The sequence below is a fragment of the Chelonia mydas genome, chromosome 2 (genome assembly GCF_015237465.2).
Source record: "Chelonia mydas isolate rCheMyd1 chromosome 2, rCheMyd1.pri.v2, whole genome shotgun sequence".
Taxonomy (NCBI): Eukaryota; Metazoa; Chordata; order Testudines; family Cheloniidae; genus Chelonia; species Chelonia mydas.
The window spans coordinates 117,654,414-117,670,857 of NC_057850.1; the positions used below are offsets into that span (position 1 = coordinate 117,654,414).

Below are 16,444 nucleotides of genomic sequence, written 5' to 3' on the forward strand. Positions count from 1 at the left end.
CAGGCTGAGGTTGATGGTGGGATGGAAATTGTTGAAATCATGGTGGAGTTCCTCAAGGGCTTCTTTTCCATGGGTCCAGATGATGAAGATGTCATCAATATAGTGCAAGTAGAGTAGGGGCATTAGGGACTTCTCTGGAAAAACGCAGCATGGAATCAAAGATCCGGAGTGGGAATAATTTATCCTTTTCATAAATCTTGGTAACAATGCAGAAAACTTGAAAGGCAGTTTAGGTTGTCCCCTTGGTGTGTGCAACAAAAGAATATGAAAGACAACTTTCTGTTTTAAAATGAGCTCTGTTCCCCCACAGATAGCAGGGAGAGAGTGGGAGCAAGGAATAGAGATTAGCAACACTAATGACTTGGGCTACCAGTTCTTTTTGGCTGAGAAAAATGGACAGTGCCTTGTGTGAACCCTTTAAAACCTTAACAAAGAAGAAAAAGAGAAGTCAATGGAGCTACACCAATTTACACCCAGGATCTGGCCCAGTTCTCTTCAAAACATTGCATTCACTTTTCAGGTATACCTGTTAACAAGCTGCCATTTAGTTATTGCTGTTCAATTTAATACCGATGGCTGACACGTAACAGCAGCCAACTCGATTTTTGAGACATCTGAAAAGAAAACCATACTGAAAAAAGACTAAAAGCCAATTCTGAAAACAACATTTTGCCTCCCAACAGCAGACACGATTTATAAATGTAAGCTTTCCAAGATTCGCGGGGTGTGAGGGATTCCTTAAAACTGACGCATCCCTTCCCTTGGGTATTGTAAGATCCTGAACTGGACTGGAAAACCAATACTGCTCCTTCCTAAACCAGATATCAAAACGCAGAAGATTCTGCTAAAACCATCAATAAGTGACTTTGCCAAGAAAACCTGTTTTCTCAGCAAGAAATGACACTTTCAATTAGCTTTTGTCCAGATTAATAAGCAATTTTTACCTTGTACATGTTTTGTTTTGGATACATACTATCAATTAGAGATTTTTCTGCAGTAAGGGGACCTCTAACTTGAGGTCAGCTTGCAGTCTCAGTGAAATTGATAGTAAAATACTGTGATAGACCCAGGCCAGTTGGGTACAGCAGAGTAGCAGAAGGCAGATATACTGGCCACCGGATTAACAGTTTTCTGTTCTCTGACTGACCAGAGCAGGGGCTGCTCCAGGCTAATAAGAACACCTGACTCCAATTAACCTGCAAAGAGTCAGGTGAGGCCATTAAGCTAATGTGACCACCTGACTCTAATTAAGGGCCCTCTGATAATAGAGAAGGGCTCACTCCAGTCAGGCAGAGAGGAGTGGAAATGTGGCTGAAGGGCTGGTTAATGAAGACACCCTCAAGTCATTGGTAAGGGAGTCCTAAGGTCAGGGTGAAGAAGGGAGAAGCAGGAGAGCTGTGGGGAAGTGGCCCAGGGAAATGTAGCAACTCTCGCAGTGAAAGGTTGGCTGCCAACAGCTGCTACCATTAGGGTCCCTGGGCCGGAACCCGGAGTAGAGGGCGGGCTCGGGTTCCCCCCAACCCACCACTACAGAAACACCCCCTGGGAGGGGAAAACAGGCCCCTGTCAGGTTAGGAGGCTAAACTGTTTTGGCATGAGGCCGTAGGAGCAACAGAGACTGTGGGCATTCTCTCACCAACCTCCATTGCTCGCTTATGATGAAAAGGGCTCAGCAGACTGTATCCCTGGCCCTAGAGAGGGAAGGGCTAAGTGGAGGGTTGCAGTTAGCCTCTGAAAGTGGGATCGTGATTGTTCACAGTGTGACGGAACAAAGAGGTTTAAAAAAAAAAGTGCACTAGGGTTTTTGGTGTTGGGTTTTTGTTTGTACCACAATGGAGGAAGTGGTGTGGGTGGTGGTGCAAGCCACGGCAGCCCAGCAGGAGGCAACCCGGGCTCAGGAGATGGCACAACGGGAGTGCATGAGGCTACAGTAGGAAACCAACCAATTAGTAATGAGCCAGGCGATCCAAGATCGAGCCCTCCTGCTCGGGGTAATGGACCAGCTGAAGATCCTCACCACCCAGGCCCGGGGGTCCGATGGGCCCCGAACCATGAGGTCCTCCGGTTGTCTGCCAAAGATGACAGCAGAGGATGATGTAGAGGCATATCTCCTCTCATTTGAAAGGTCTGCTCAGCGCGAGGCATGGCCCCAGGAGCAGCGGGCCAGCATTCTCGCCCCTTTTTTGTGCGGAGAGGCCCAGAAGGCCTACTTTGATCTGCCAACCAAGGACGCCGCTGACTATTCCCGGCTGAGGGAAGAGATCCTAGCATGATTGGGGTGACGGCAGCGGTACAGGCCCAGAGGTTCCAGGAGTGGAAATACAGGGAGAATAAACCTCTGAGGTCCCAACTATTCAACCTCATACACTTCGCTCGGAAGTGGCTACAGCTTGAGGCATGCAGCCCAGAGGAGATTTTGGAGACTTTGGTAATGGATCATTACATGCGGAGACTGCCGACAGATCTCGGCAAATGGGTATGCCAGAATGATCCGTCCACCTACAATGAAATGATCACATTGGTGGAAAGATGGATGACAGCCAGGGAATTGACCCAACTCCCCAAGGAAGGCCCCTCACAAAGCAAACACTCGACCCTGACCCTGGAGGGTTGGGCGGCCAAATACCCAGGGAGTCCTAGGTGGAAGAAGAGGGGAACTGAAAACCAGCAGGGAACACAGAAGGAAGGAAAAGGCCTGAGTGGGGGGGACCCTGGGACTAAACCCCCTAACCCACGTGATAGGGGAGTGACTAGAAGTTATTATAAGTGTTACGGGTGCAGGGAGTTGGAGCACATAGCGGCCCAGTGCCCCAATGTCATAGAGCCCATGCAGTGTAACCTGGGGGACAGAGCAGACACATGCAGCCTACTCAATATTGTAGGGGTTGCAGTCACCTTACATAAATATATAAGGCAGGTAAAGTTGAATGGGGTAGAAACCATGGCACTCGTAGACTCGGGGAGTGCTATCACCCTAATTTTGGGTAAATTAGTGAAGCATAGCCAGTAAATGCAGGCTAAGCGTACGGGGGTAACCTGTGTCCATGGGACTGTTAGTTACTATCCCATCATACTAGTGAAAATTGAAATTCAGGGAAATGTCACCAGGGTGAAAGCAGTGGTAGTCCCAAACCTCCCATACCCTGTGCTCATAGGTAGAGATTTCCCTGGGTTTGGAAACTTGCTCCCACCGGAGGAATTGGAGGGAGAGGAGCTCCCCGAACTTCAGGAGGCTTCCGCGGCAGAATGTCATCTCCCATTTTTCACGGAAATGTCCCAGGAGCTATTCCCTGTCCTGGGGAAAGGCAGGAAGACCAAGAGAGAAAGAAGGGTGGCCAAGGCCTTGGGTACCCGAATCCTGATACAAGGACAAAGGGCCGCCTGTGTAGGCCGACGTACACGAGCAACTGAAGGGGAGAGCCCCGAGACGGAGGAGGGGTCAGCGACCGCTTCCATTCGAGCGGTTCGCCATGGATCTTGTGGGGCCACTAGAGAAAACGTCCCGAGGCCACCAGTATGTACTTGTCATCCTAGACTATGCAACCAGGTACCCAGAAGCTGTCCCCTTACGAAACACAGCTTCCAAGAGCATTGCCAAAGAATTAGTGGCAATCTTTGCCCGGGTAAGGCTACCAAAAGAAATCCTCACAGACCAGGGAACACCATTCATGTCCAAGTTGATGAAGGACCTGTATTCCCTTCTCCATGTCCAGAACCTGCGGACCTTGGTTTACCATCTACAAACCGATGGTCTGGTGGAAAGATTTAACCGGACCCTCAAGGCCATGATAAGAAAGGTGGTAAGCAAGGATGGGAAAGATTGGGACAACCTCCTACTGTACCTCACGTTCGCCATCCGTGAGGTCCCCCAAGCTTCCACTGGATTCTCCCCCTTTGAGCTGTTGTATGGATGTAACCCCCAAGGCATCCTGGACATAGCCAAGGAAATTTGGGAGGAGGAACCCAGTGAGGGGAAGAATGTAATTGATAATGTGCTATGGATGAGGGACTGGATAGCCCGGGTCACTCCCATAGTGAGGGAGCACCTAGAGGAGGCCCAGAGAACCTACTACAACCGTCAAGCCAAGGTTAGTCAGTTTCAACCCGGTGACTGAGTAATGGTACTGGTCTCCATAGCCGAAAACAAGCTGTTGGCCCAGTGGCAAGGGCCCTATGAAACAGTCGAACCCGTAGGGGAAGTAAATTACAAGGTGCGACAACCGGGATTTCAAAAACTAGAGCAAATATACCACGTCAACCTTCTGAAACCCTGGCATGTGCGAGAGGCATGCACAGTGGTTTGAGAAGAGCTGCGCCCAGGGAACAAAAATCCTGAACAGGTGAGGGTGTCTCCTGATCTAACGACAGCCCAGAAGAAAGAGGTAACTGAGATGATCGCCCAATATCAAGACGTATTCTCGACAAAGCTGGGTTGCACAACTGGGACGTATCACCACATCATCACGAACCCTGGGGCCAGAGTAACTATGAGGCCCTACCGGGTGCCAGCAGCCAAAAGGGAGGAAATAAAAGCAGAAGTCAGGAAAATGCTGGAGATGGGGATCATTGAAGAATCCCACAGTCAGTGGTCCAGCCCAATAGTGTTGGTGCCCAAACCTGATGGCACCACGAGGTTCTGCAATGACTTCTGTCGACTAAACGAGATATCCCAGTTTGATGCCTACCCTATACCCCGCATAGATGAACTAGTGGACCATCTGGGCAATGCCCGGTACTTGACAACCCTAGACTTGACAAAGGGGTACTGGCAGATTCTCCTAGCCGAAGATGCAAAGGAAAAGATGGTGTTTTCTACACCAGAGGGTCTCTTCCAATATACAGTCCTCCCTTTTGGACTACGTGGGGTCCCAGCTACCTGTCAGCACCTCATGGACAAGTTATTATGCCCCCATGCCAGTTGTGCTGCGGCCTACTTGGATGACGTGGTGATTCATATCCCAGACTAGGAGACCCACTTGGAAAAAGAGTGGGTGGTCCTTGATACCTTCAGGCGAATTGGCCTTATCGCGAACCCTGTTAAGTGCGCCGTAGGGTTCACGGAGGCCAAATATCTTGGCTACATGGTAGGAAAAGGTTCTGGTAAAACCCCAACTGAAGTTAGAGGCCATCCAAAATTGGCCATGGCCGAGTCGAAAGAAGCAGGTCCGAGCATTCCTAGCGGTGGTGGGGTATTACTGGCGTTTCATGCCCTATTTTGCCACAAGGGCAAGTCCCCTAACGGACTTAGTGAAGGCCCATGGTCCTGATCCAGTCAGATGGTCCGATGCAGCAGAGAGGGCATTCACAGACCTATGGCCTGCCCTCTGCAGTAACCCCATATTTATAGCCCCGGATTTCACGAAGGAATTCATTCTACAAACAGATGCATCCGAGGTGGGGTTAGGGGCCGTCCTGTCGCAGATGGTTGGGGAAGAGGAACACCCAATTCTCTACCTCAGTAGGAAACTCCTTCCGAGGGAACAAAAATATGCAGTGGTAGAGAGAGAGTGCCTGGCCGTAAAACGGGCCATGGAAACGTTGCGTTATTACCTGCTGGGGCGCAGATTTATCCTTGTGACTGACCATGCCCTTCTTCAGTGGATGCAACGGAACAAGGAAAAGAACACAAGGGTAACCAGGTGGTTCTTATCCCTCCAACCTTTCCAGTTCCGCATACAGCACAGAGCAGGGAGTCGCCATGGCAACGCTGATGGCTTACCGCACATACACTGTCTGGCATCCCAAGCTGCCCAACCCCTTGGTGTTGAGCAGGGGGGAGGGATATGTGATAGACCCAGGCCAGTTGGGTACAGCAGAAGGCAGATATACTGGCCACTAGATTAACAGTTTTCTGTTCCCTGACTGACCAGAGCAGGGGCTGCTCCAGGCTAATGAGAACACCTGACTCCAATTAACCTGCAAAGAGTCAGATGAGGCCATTAAGCTAATGTGACCACCTGACTCTAATTAAGGGCCCTCTGATAATAGAGAAGAGCTCACTCCAGTCAGGCAGAGAGGAGCCAGGGAGAGGAAGTGCAGCTGAAGGGCTGGTTAATGAAGACATCCTCAAGTCATTGGTAAGGGAGTCCTAAGGTAAGGGTGAAGAAGGGAGAAGCAGGAGAGCTGTGGGGAAGTGGCCCAGGGAAATGTAGCAACTCTTGCAGTGAAAGGTTGGCTGCCAACAGCTGCTACCATTAGGGTCCCTGGGCCGGAACCCGGAGTAGAGGGTAGGCCCAGGTTCCCCCCAACCCACCACTACAGAAACACCTCCTGGGAGGGGAAAACAGGCCCCTGTCAGGTCAGGAGGCTAAACTGTTTTGGCATGAGGCCGCAGGAGCAACAGAGACTGTGGGCATTCTCTCACCAACCTCCATTGCTCGCTTATGAAGAAAAGGGCTCAGTAGACTGTATCCCTGGCCCTAGAGAGAGAAGGGCTATGTGGAGGGTTGCAGTGAGCCTCTGAAGCTAGCATAAACCACCTGGAAGCGCGGGACCCACGGGAACAAGGTCGGAGCTCTGCCACAATACCCTCAAGGTGAAGAGGGAATTCCGTATGACATACTGAACAGTTGGTTTTTCCAACACCAAGTTACCTGGATTAAGGTTTGTAAATGATTTCTCTCCTACACAATCAACAAGTCTAAAAACAGTTCCCTGTTCTACTTTGCTCAGGGAGAGACACAGAGGGAAATCAAAGCTATTTGCTTCACAGAAATGGGAAAAAAAGGTAGCAAGAGGGGAAAAACGCTTTTGTTTGCAAGTCTAAACTAGTACTGTCTGGTGGCAAATGTGGTCGGTTGATAGACTAATGTTTCTGGATGTATGATTCTGCATGTGTCAAGGCTGACAGCACTAAAGCTGAACTCCTTTTTGAACAAGTAAAGTAGATTGCATATAACCACATAGCCATGCTGCCCCACCAATGACCTTAACCTTGATCTGGAAGGAACCACCCTCTCAGTGAAAGACAGTTAATTTAGTCTCCATCATAATTTAGCCCCAAGACTGCTGTAACTAGAGACTGATGTGTTGAATTATGACTTTTGGTTTTTGTGTCCCAGCTTACTAGCCACTGAGGCTTTCCTAATGTTATTGGATTCTAGCCTATATATGCAAAAGACAGTTTGAAGTGTTAAATGAGATGCGTGTGCTGAATTGTAGCTCTTTCTATGTTCAGTACACATTTCCACTGAGGAAATCAACTCCTTTCTTAACTGGAGACACACTCATTGTATGTGTTTACTTTATCAACAGTATTTACATGCACACAGAGAGATCTGTGAAATCACAAATTTAAAGTAAGAATTAAAGCTTATGCTGCTGTAAAATGCACAGTAATGTAAAAATATAAACCTGTTTAAAAAGCAAAGCATAATATATAGGGTACAATATAAGCTCTGGTGCCACTGCTTTAAGTTTAGCAGCTCTACACACAGTTTTACTTTCTTTGATTTTGTGTTCGTTCATCCTGTAATAACAAACTCAGACCAGATCAGTGTCCAGATTGTTGCCGAACATTTGTATGGCTGGGTGGTTGTACCTTTCCATCTTGAGGATGTAAGAATTGTTAGTCTCAGCTCACAGCCACTATCAGTAAAATTCCACTGTTTTACCAAAAAGAAGGAAACTGAATGAGGAACTCAACAGAACCCCCTACTTGGACGCCACATATGTTTGTGCTAAAGACATTCATGCTTATGCAACATTGCTTGTGGTAAACAAGCAGCCTTTCCATAAAATCTGTCTATGATGCCAGTTCGTTACCATTCGACTGATTTAATATGTGTAGATTATGAGCTTGTAACTGGGACATGGCACAACTGGACTGGTTCAGGAAGAAGGTTGTTTCCCAAAAGAGAATCAGAAGGATAAGATTTTGGCGTTAGACTGAACCTTTGCTCAGTACCTCTGCTCTTCCCTTGCTTTGGGTGAGGGGAGTAATTTGTTACAGCCCTTTTCCCCATTGCCTCAGATCTGCTGAGGGGGGAGGGGTGTCAGACCCAAGGCTCCAGGATTGTTTCCCTTGCCCACCTGCTCAAGGGGTGTGTGCAGCTACTACGTTGCCTCTTGCAGCAGGACCCAACGTCCAGGAGCAGCTCTAATGCAGCTGGGAAGGTCTTACTCTGCTGAGTGGTGGCATCAGGTTCAGGCACAATCTGGTCTAACATTAGCATGATTATCAGACATTAGAGCATGACTGAGCTTTTGGGGCTAAAATAGTTTTAGACGGTATGGAGCAGCACCTCTGAAAGCTGGCCTCAAATGTGGCTGAGGTGATTAGTAAAGTCACCGTAACGGCATCAGAGATTTGTTGCAACATTATGAACAATATTCTAGCCAAAAGGGGGGGAAGTTCTGTAAACTCATTCTTTAAATCACCTCTTCAGAGCAGCCAGTACCAGCTGTACGTTAGTCCTTATAGGGATTGCAATTCAAACCTTTCACTGGAAAAATGCCGATGGTGACAAAATTTTACTGCACTGCCAAGACACAACAGTATGTGTGGGACTTGTTCTGAAAGTAACATGCAAACATGATGCACTGCAGTTCCATTTCTCCACCCAGAGATGATATGCTGCATATCGATTCCTCTCCCTAACTCCACCCAACTGTATGTGGTCTATTAAGAGACCTTAATAATGAATAATGCTTATTACTGTGGGGAGTCCCTATCAGTGCTATCTAGTCCACTTCAATGGAAGTAAACACAAAGAAAGAGTGAAATATCCTGGCTTCCTTGAAGTCAATGGCAAAACTTCCATTTGAACTCAGTGGGGCCAGGATTTTACTCTATAACTGGTATTACTTGTTTGTAGGACTTGGCTCTTAGATTGCAAGATATTCTGGTCAGGGATATATGTCTGTAAAGCATATCACACATTTTGGGTGCTATGTAAATAATAATCTAAAGAACATGACTGCACAGATACATTTATTTTGTATTATATACTCCAAGTATTAGCAGTTCTGTTTTACAAGTCCCAACCTACAACTAAATCAATTCAATATAATCTCCCAAAAAGATGATTTATGCTATAAATAACTCCATACTTTCTCATTCTCATAACTGTTTGAGAGATTCCACCTTAATCAGCTTTTAACACGTGGACCTGACAAATGGCTACAAGCAGAAATGTGAAGTACAGGGATGTATTGAATTCCTGGAGGCTGAAGTCCAAAACATTCTCACATTCAGGTAGTAACTTGTAGTGTCATAAAACTCTTCCTATATCTGTACTACTACAAATCAGAGCAGCTGCTTTGATACATTAGGTAAGTACACCAACTAAAGCATAACAAATAGGAACCACTGTCAGCCATAACAACAACAAAATAAACACATGCTGTCATAATTTTAATAATGGGTTATCATTTACCATTTGTTTTGCTTAGGTTGTTGCTGTTTGGATCATTAAGTAGAATATTTGACATTTGATTAAAATATAGTCCTATAAAGAATGGTACTTAATGTTTTAAGAGTACTCACTATTAATATTAGAATTGAAAAGGGTAACAGAAATGATCAAGGGGATGGGACAGCTTCCATATGAGGAGAGATTAAAAAGACTGGGACTTCTCAGCTTGGAAAAGAGAGGATTAAGGGGGGATATGAAAGAGGTCTATAAAATTATGACTGGTGTTGAGAAAGTGAATAAGGAAGTGTTCTTTACTTCTTCACATAACACAAGAACCAGGAGTCACCCAATGAAATTAATAGGCAGCAGGTTTAAACCAAACAAAAGGAAGTACTACTTCATGCAACACAGTCAATCTGTGGAACTTGTTGCCAGGGATGTTGTGAAGGCCAAAACTGTAACTGGGTCCAAAAAAGAATTAGGTAAGTTCCTGGATAGGTCCATCAATGGCTATTAGCCGAGATGATCAGGGATGCAACCCCATGCTCTGGGTGTCCCTAGCCCCTGACTGTCAAAAGCTGGGAATGGACAACAGGGGATGGATTACTTGATAATTGCCCTTTTCTGTTCAGACCCTCTGAAACACCTGGAATTGGCCACTGTTGGAAGGCGGGATTCTGGCCTAGATGGACCATTGGTCTGACCCAGTATGACTGTTCTTCTGTTCTAAATCTCTAAATTTCCTTATTAAATTGTAGAGTATTCTATAGTAGTAGTCTCAAATATTTTGCCTTACAGTAGTGTTACCACAGTGCTTTGGGAAATTACTCTGTAGCATTGCAGTATAGGGGTTATTAACGTATAGCTCAAACAATCTAAATGTAAATATACCTTAGCATATTACCTATTTTAATAAAATGAAGTACACATTTAAGTACACACAAAATAATTGTGCATGTGAAGACAAATTTCTGCAAATAAGCCCCAGGCAGGTAACTAAAGACCTATAAGCATGATCCTAGCAGTGGGAAAATTCCTGGAATCAGATGTACAGAGCTGTATAAAAATATTCACACTGTTGGTGTTCCTAGCAGAAAGAAAAAAAAATCATGTTTATTCTAGTTTCACAAAAAAGTAAAAGACTTGTTACTTTCACCCACATTTTTGGTGTTTTTCTCCCCTATAGAGCAAAAGGCTGGTTTTTGCAGGTGCCTTAAATTTAATTTGAAGTTGTGTGAAATTTCTTGTCAAACTGAAATTGAAAAAGGAACAGATGTGACGTTTCTGCCTTTTTCCACACCATAATACTATCCCTGGCTAAGTGTAGAAACTGCACCAGATAAAGACTTTGTAGGCCTCATAGGCTGTAAGAAAAATATTTTTCAGAAATCATTGCCTGTGTTCTACTGAACTTTGTTTCCCTCATATAGCTCCTATCTCATCTCTTTTATGAGTCTCTAACTCCTTGACTGGTTGCAAAGTATTCTGAAGGTCTGTCTTGCTACCTGGTGGCTAGTCCATGATAGAATTGTGTATGGATTACAAGTTTCAACAGCCACCAGTATTGTTTAAAAAAGAGGAGCGAGCGAGTAGGCGAGAGAACAAGAGAGAGAGAAGTAGCAAGAGGAAGATTAATACTGAGTAAACTTCCATTCCCTTTAGTGATAATAGTAAATAAGATATTTAGTGATAATAGAAAACTGTGGGGAAGGAGGAGGGAAATGAAATTCAGAATGTCTGAGGGAGTGAAGGAACACAGGTTATTAGCTGAATCACACAATTCATCTAAGGTCAAATCAAACAAAAGAAAATTTATCTCCGTAGTTAGATACAGTGACTCAGTGTACAAACACTCAATGAATAGAAAATGAATAGAATAGAGCTCAATGAATAGAAACTAGGAACAAGTAGCGGTCAATTAGGACCCACTCCTTCAAAAACTTATACACCTGCTTAATTTTACACACAAGAGTAGTCAAGTTAAGTTTGTGCCTAAGTCTCTGTGAATTCCTTAAACTCTAAAGAGGTTGATTTTCATTTACACTAAGGTCATTTTACATTGTGCGAGCAGCGGAAAGTAGCCTTCAAGTAAGTGTAAATATAATTTACTCCCATTTAAAATACACACAAATCTTTCTGATGTTAAAATGATAAAATTAATCAAAAAATGGTACTGTCAGGAAAATTTTTACAAGACTTGTTTGAAATTTGTTCTTTTCTTCCTACTGTTTGAAACGCTCCCTTAGAAGCCAATGATTTTTTTTCTTCCACCAATGTTTTCTTTTTTCACTTAGCAAACTTAATTGTTCCCTGTGTTTTAAATGGAGCTGGAATTATTATGGCTGCATTTAACAACTTCAGCCTTTCTCTTCTTTTCTAAGCAAACACAGTTGTGCACTACCAGATTAGTCTTGAACATCAACATTGTGATGGAAACAATGTTTGTTAGTCAGCTAATGCTAAGCAAGTCACTGAGTTGTTGTAGGGTCTACAAAACAAGTGGCATTTTGTTACTTTTAATTTCCTAGTGTGGTAGATTAAAAAAAACCCCACCTTCCTAAAATAAATAAAAAATAATACTTAGCACTTATGACACTTTACAAATTCAAACTGGAGTGACGATATTATTTCTCACTACATCCCTGTGAAGCAGGTCTGATAAGTATTCTTATCCTAGCACAATTTCACGTGATTACAGATGGGGACATGGTCAGAAAGATGAAGTAACAAGCCTAGGGTCACACAGTAAATCTGTGACAGCCACAGGATTAGAACTCACAATTGCCCAATTGTTAACCCTGTGCTCATTTTCCCAGAAGCCACTACCTCTCATAAGGCAAGATAATCAAAATCTAGAAGGTCTTTCCTTTCCTACTGTATAATAGACCACATTGTGAGCCTATTACATAATGACAGGATCCTTTTGAAACAGCTTGTACTATATTTCCCCAGCTTTTCTAAGTAAGGAATAAGATGAGACCACATTTAAATCTTTAAAATTCTTTGATTTCTATTTATATAATATACATCCTTCAAAAATTATGCCAGCAGGAAGGTTTGTGAAGGTTCCTCACAGTTGTTAAAAATGTGTTGATTTCACATTTACATGAACACAGTATCTATCTAACACCTGTGTATTACAGTAACAACAACCCATTGTGTTGTAACATTGGCACTTCTTTTCTCCCTGTACATTAGAATAACGAAGTTTGGTTACTGAATTGTTAGCAGTGCTCACGGTCACATTGCAGATCTCCTCACTGCATGTGGATATTCCACCCTACTTTAGCTGCACAGATACACGAGTGGTTTATATGTTAAATATATATCAGTCACCGAGGATGTAAGTTTACAGTTTCGGACCATTAATTTGAAGCTTACACACCCTACTCATGCAAAGAAAGAAGGGTTTGGCTTTCAGAACAGGCTTCCTATTGATCCACGTAAGGCTGGAAACTATGTATAGAAATACAGTCAAACCTTTTAAGATGACATACAAAGTTTCCAGTAAGAGGATGAGATCCTTGAGACTGAAGACACTGAAAAGCGGTCTTGTTGCCTAGCCAGTGAACTCAGGCTCCTATATTCCCTTTGATTTTGCATACAGATGGGAGCTTGCACTCATGGGTCAGGGTTTTTAAGAGATAAAGCCAACAGGGTTCCATAAAAGTTACTGTAAAAATCTACAGTTTTTAACAGACAGTGATTTCCTTTCTATAGGTTTTTCTATCAATCCTACATAATTTTATATCCTTGCTACAGAATTCTAAGGTTAGAAAAACCCATAGAAAAGAAATCACTCCTTGCAATTTAATATGACTTTCTCATGTGTGTTTGGATAGCCAGGACTAAAGGTCCCTTGGTGAGAGGTGTCTCCTGGAAGTCCAACATTTGGTTTTGGGGTGGAGGTGCCTTTTAAACTTCTAGGACTCGGGTATGGGGTGTTATCTAGGGATCAAACTCTGATGATTGGGGTGACAGGTCTAGATACCTAGGACAAGGGACTAGGATGAGGTTTGATACTAAAATAACAAAGAGTGGAGTGTGGAAGGAGGAATGCTGCCCAAGCAGCTGGGTCTGAGTTACTGGGTGAAGGAGACAGCTGAATATTCGGGACTCTGATTTGGAGGAACGGGACCTAATTTTGCTTGCTTATTTTTATGCAGCATCAATGACCCCTAATGAGCCTTACAGAAAAAGTAGAAAAGCAAGGCTCCTGCCCTGAAGAGTTATTTGAAATGCAATATTTTCAGTCCAAGTTTATATGAGGTCCACCAGACTCAGGCTGTATGTGTGTGTGTGTATTTTTCAAGCAGGCTAGACTTGCAGCTGAAACCTACTCAGTTTAACTGAAAACATAAATTTGGAACAATGTACCCGAAACTGAATACTAGCCTCTTCACAGCACTTGGCTTAACTGTACAAGTGTTTCTGGAAATGTTTAATAGAAAAACAAATTATTAAGAAACACTACAGGCCCAGTTATGTACATATCTTTTCTTCTTCTTTTTTAATAATCACTTTTATATTGCCTAAATCCCTAAAATCAGTATCTGGACTCTAGCTGGAGGCTTCCCAAGAATTACTGCTTGTCAGCACCCTTTCCACAGAAATGAGGTTATTTACCTCCACTGACGTAATGTTAACTCATCTTTGTCCACTCACACACTGGAACCCTCTTTACGGGAAAGGCAAAACCTCAGTTTTCCCTCTCTAACACACACATATATAATCCAGATTTAAAATAAACAATCTGTGTCAGTAAAATGGGTTACTGGCTGCCTTGAAACATGCCTATACAACCTATAGCTTCTCAATTTATAAACCTGTAGAGTTCACTTTAAATACCTGGATATGATAAATTGGGATGGCTGAGGTTACTAGTCGTTGACGTCTTTTACACCTTGGTCACCAGTTCAAACCTCAGACATATTGTCAGTGATTAGTGATGAGCAAACCTGAATTTCTATTAATTTCGGATCTTTACTTAGTTCAACAAACTTTCTGAGTTTTTCCCTGCTCTCTACCTTTGTTGTGTGAGAATGATAACAGTTTTCTTTCCTCTGCCTCAGTGATCCTCTTGTGGGTCTCTGGGTCTGGGAAGTGTTAAAGGGAAGTAAGGGGTATGACATTCCCCCCAGGCTCTCCACATCATCACATCAGGCTGTGGTACTGGGGTCTGCTGATGTCCTCTCTGAATATGGTGTTTCTGAGGCTTCCTTGACAGAAATACTGTAAACTACACAGCGTTCCTCAGAAACCTTCAGTTCACCCAAGATTTGGGTCTTTTATGGAAGTGCTGTGCCCACAGAGGCTTCATCAGCAGGAAAGCCCAGACAGCAGCAGGCTGAATTTCGGTCATCTAACCGTGAGATAGGAGGCATTTGTGGTGAACCCACCTTTCCCAAGATTCAGCAAAAGTTGGAGAGAAGTTGGTTGGAGAGAAGCAGGAAATTCTAGTGGACAGGGATGGGATGGATTGATTTTTAATTACATTAGTTTGTCCATCCCTAATAGTAACTAGTATTTGGTAGCCTACGTGAAATGAGTTGTTGATCACATTGCTTTGACTAGCAGACAGGTGCCCACATAAAAAAACCCCATCATTGGTACATTTGTTGGCAGTCTCTGCAGAGAGACCTTGCTGATTTTCTTTCACCTCAAGGTGATCCCTCCAGATCATGATTGTGGTCAGCTGGTAAAATAGTGTGCAGAAACTTGCATCAGTACCAACACTGTAGATAAACAGAGGATCTCAGTCAATGGGACACTTCAAAAACTCTACATTGGCCTACAAAAACCCATTCAGTTAAATTTGGCGTATGTATATCTTGGTAATTGTTCTACAATAACTACAGCACGTGTGATGACAATCCTCTCCACTTTCTAGAAAAACTGCTACTCTCTTTCAGACACAAACTTCACCATAGTCAGCCATGCCGTTGTGACCTCTTGGTTAGACTATTATAATGTGCTGCCTAATTGGGCATACTCTGAAACTGATCATTGACTGAGGCAGTTGTAGGAGACAGCTGCTTGCTTCTTAAAATAGGGACAGGTTACTTGTAACTGTCACAAGCTACACTGTTACCAGGATGTCAAAGAATATAGTTCAAGGTGTTAGTATTAAATATGAACTCCTTCACAATATAGGATTTAGCTACCTGAGTGAGTGATCACATCTTGCTTTTTGAATCTGCCCAGCAACAACAGTCAGGACAGGGTAGATCTGCTTTTGGTCCTTAACACTGGAAGAAAAATGTAGGGCTTTCTCTGCCAAGTGTCTGAGGAGTGAAACTCTGTTCAGACCCATTTGTCACAAACCCCTACTGGCTGCATTTCGAAATGCATAAATCTTCTATGTTGGGATTAACCCTTCCCTGACCATTTTGCAGATTCCCTCCCTTGTTTGGTTCTTTTTGCTGTTGTGTTCATCTTTCCCTCCATCCTTTGCACCATATGAATACTGACCTCTTTGTAGGTAGGTTGCTTATCTCTAGGGCTATTTGGTTTCCTCCTTTGCCTAATTCCTGAGTTCTGTCTCACTATACAGTATTTGAGCTAGCTGGTTCTTTTCGATTGATTGTAACACTCTGGGTTTTGACTTTTGTTGTTGTGCTCTTGCAATAGGCACCCGACAAAGATGTTACATACAAAGATAATACCCATAAACCATTTCTTGGGGTGGGGGGAAGAGTGGGGTGGGGAGGGAGCCTGAATACAATTTAGGAAACTCTTCTGCAGCCTCTTTAACTATGTCCAGGATAAAAGGCTGTGCTAACCTTATGGGATTAGTAGTACAGAAGAACTGTTTGGAGTGAGGAGTAAATGTCACAACACACAGTCAGTGGTGACACAAAGTGATATAAAAAGAGGGTTTGGTAGGCTTTGTTGCTTAGGTACCAATACAGCACACAGAGCAATCCTGGTCATCTCGCTAACCTGAGCTTCTCCTAATACCTCACATTTCCTCTGTTTACAATTCCATCATCATAACCAACTTTCTAATCCCCCCAATGCATTGAAATAGAGCCTAGGATCAAGAGGGAAACTGTGCCAGAGATTAGAGGTATGGGGATTTACAACTG

The 16,444-nt window shown here is 43.8% G+C and overlaps 1 protein-coding gene across 3 annotated transcripts in view; it reads right to left on the reverse strand.

The window, feature by feature from the left end:
- GMDS (GDP-mannose 4,6-dehydratase) overlaps nt 1-16,444 on the reverse strand; it is a 542,341-nt gene that overhangs the window by 67,467 nt on the left and 458,430 nt on the right. Inside the window, exon 10 of one of the 3 annotated variants that reach the window (XM_043540188.1) lies at nt 14,705-15,091. The exons of the other annotated variants lie outside the window; for them this stretch is intronic. Coding sequence (XP_043396123.1) covers nt 15,080-15,091 — 12 coding nt within the window. The 3' untranslated portion in view covers nt 14,705-15,079. Of the gene's footprint in view, nt 1-14,704; nt 15,092-16,444 lie in introns of those variants that run through there. 3 annotated transcript variants of the gene reach the window in all.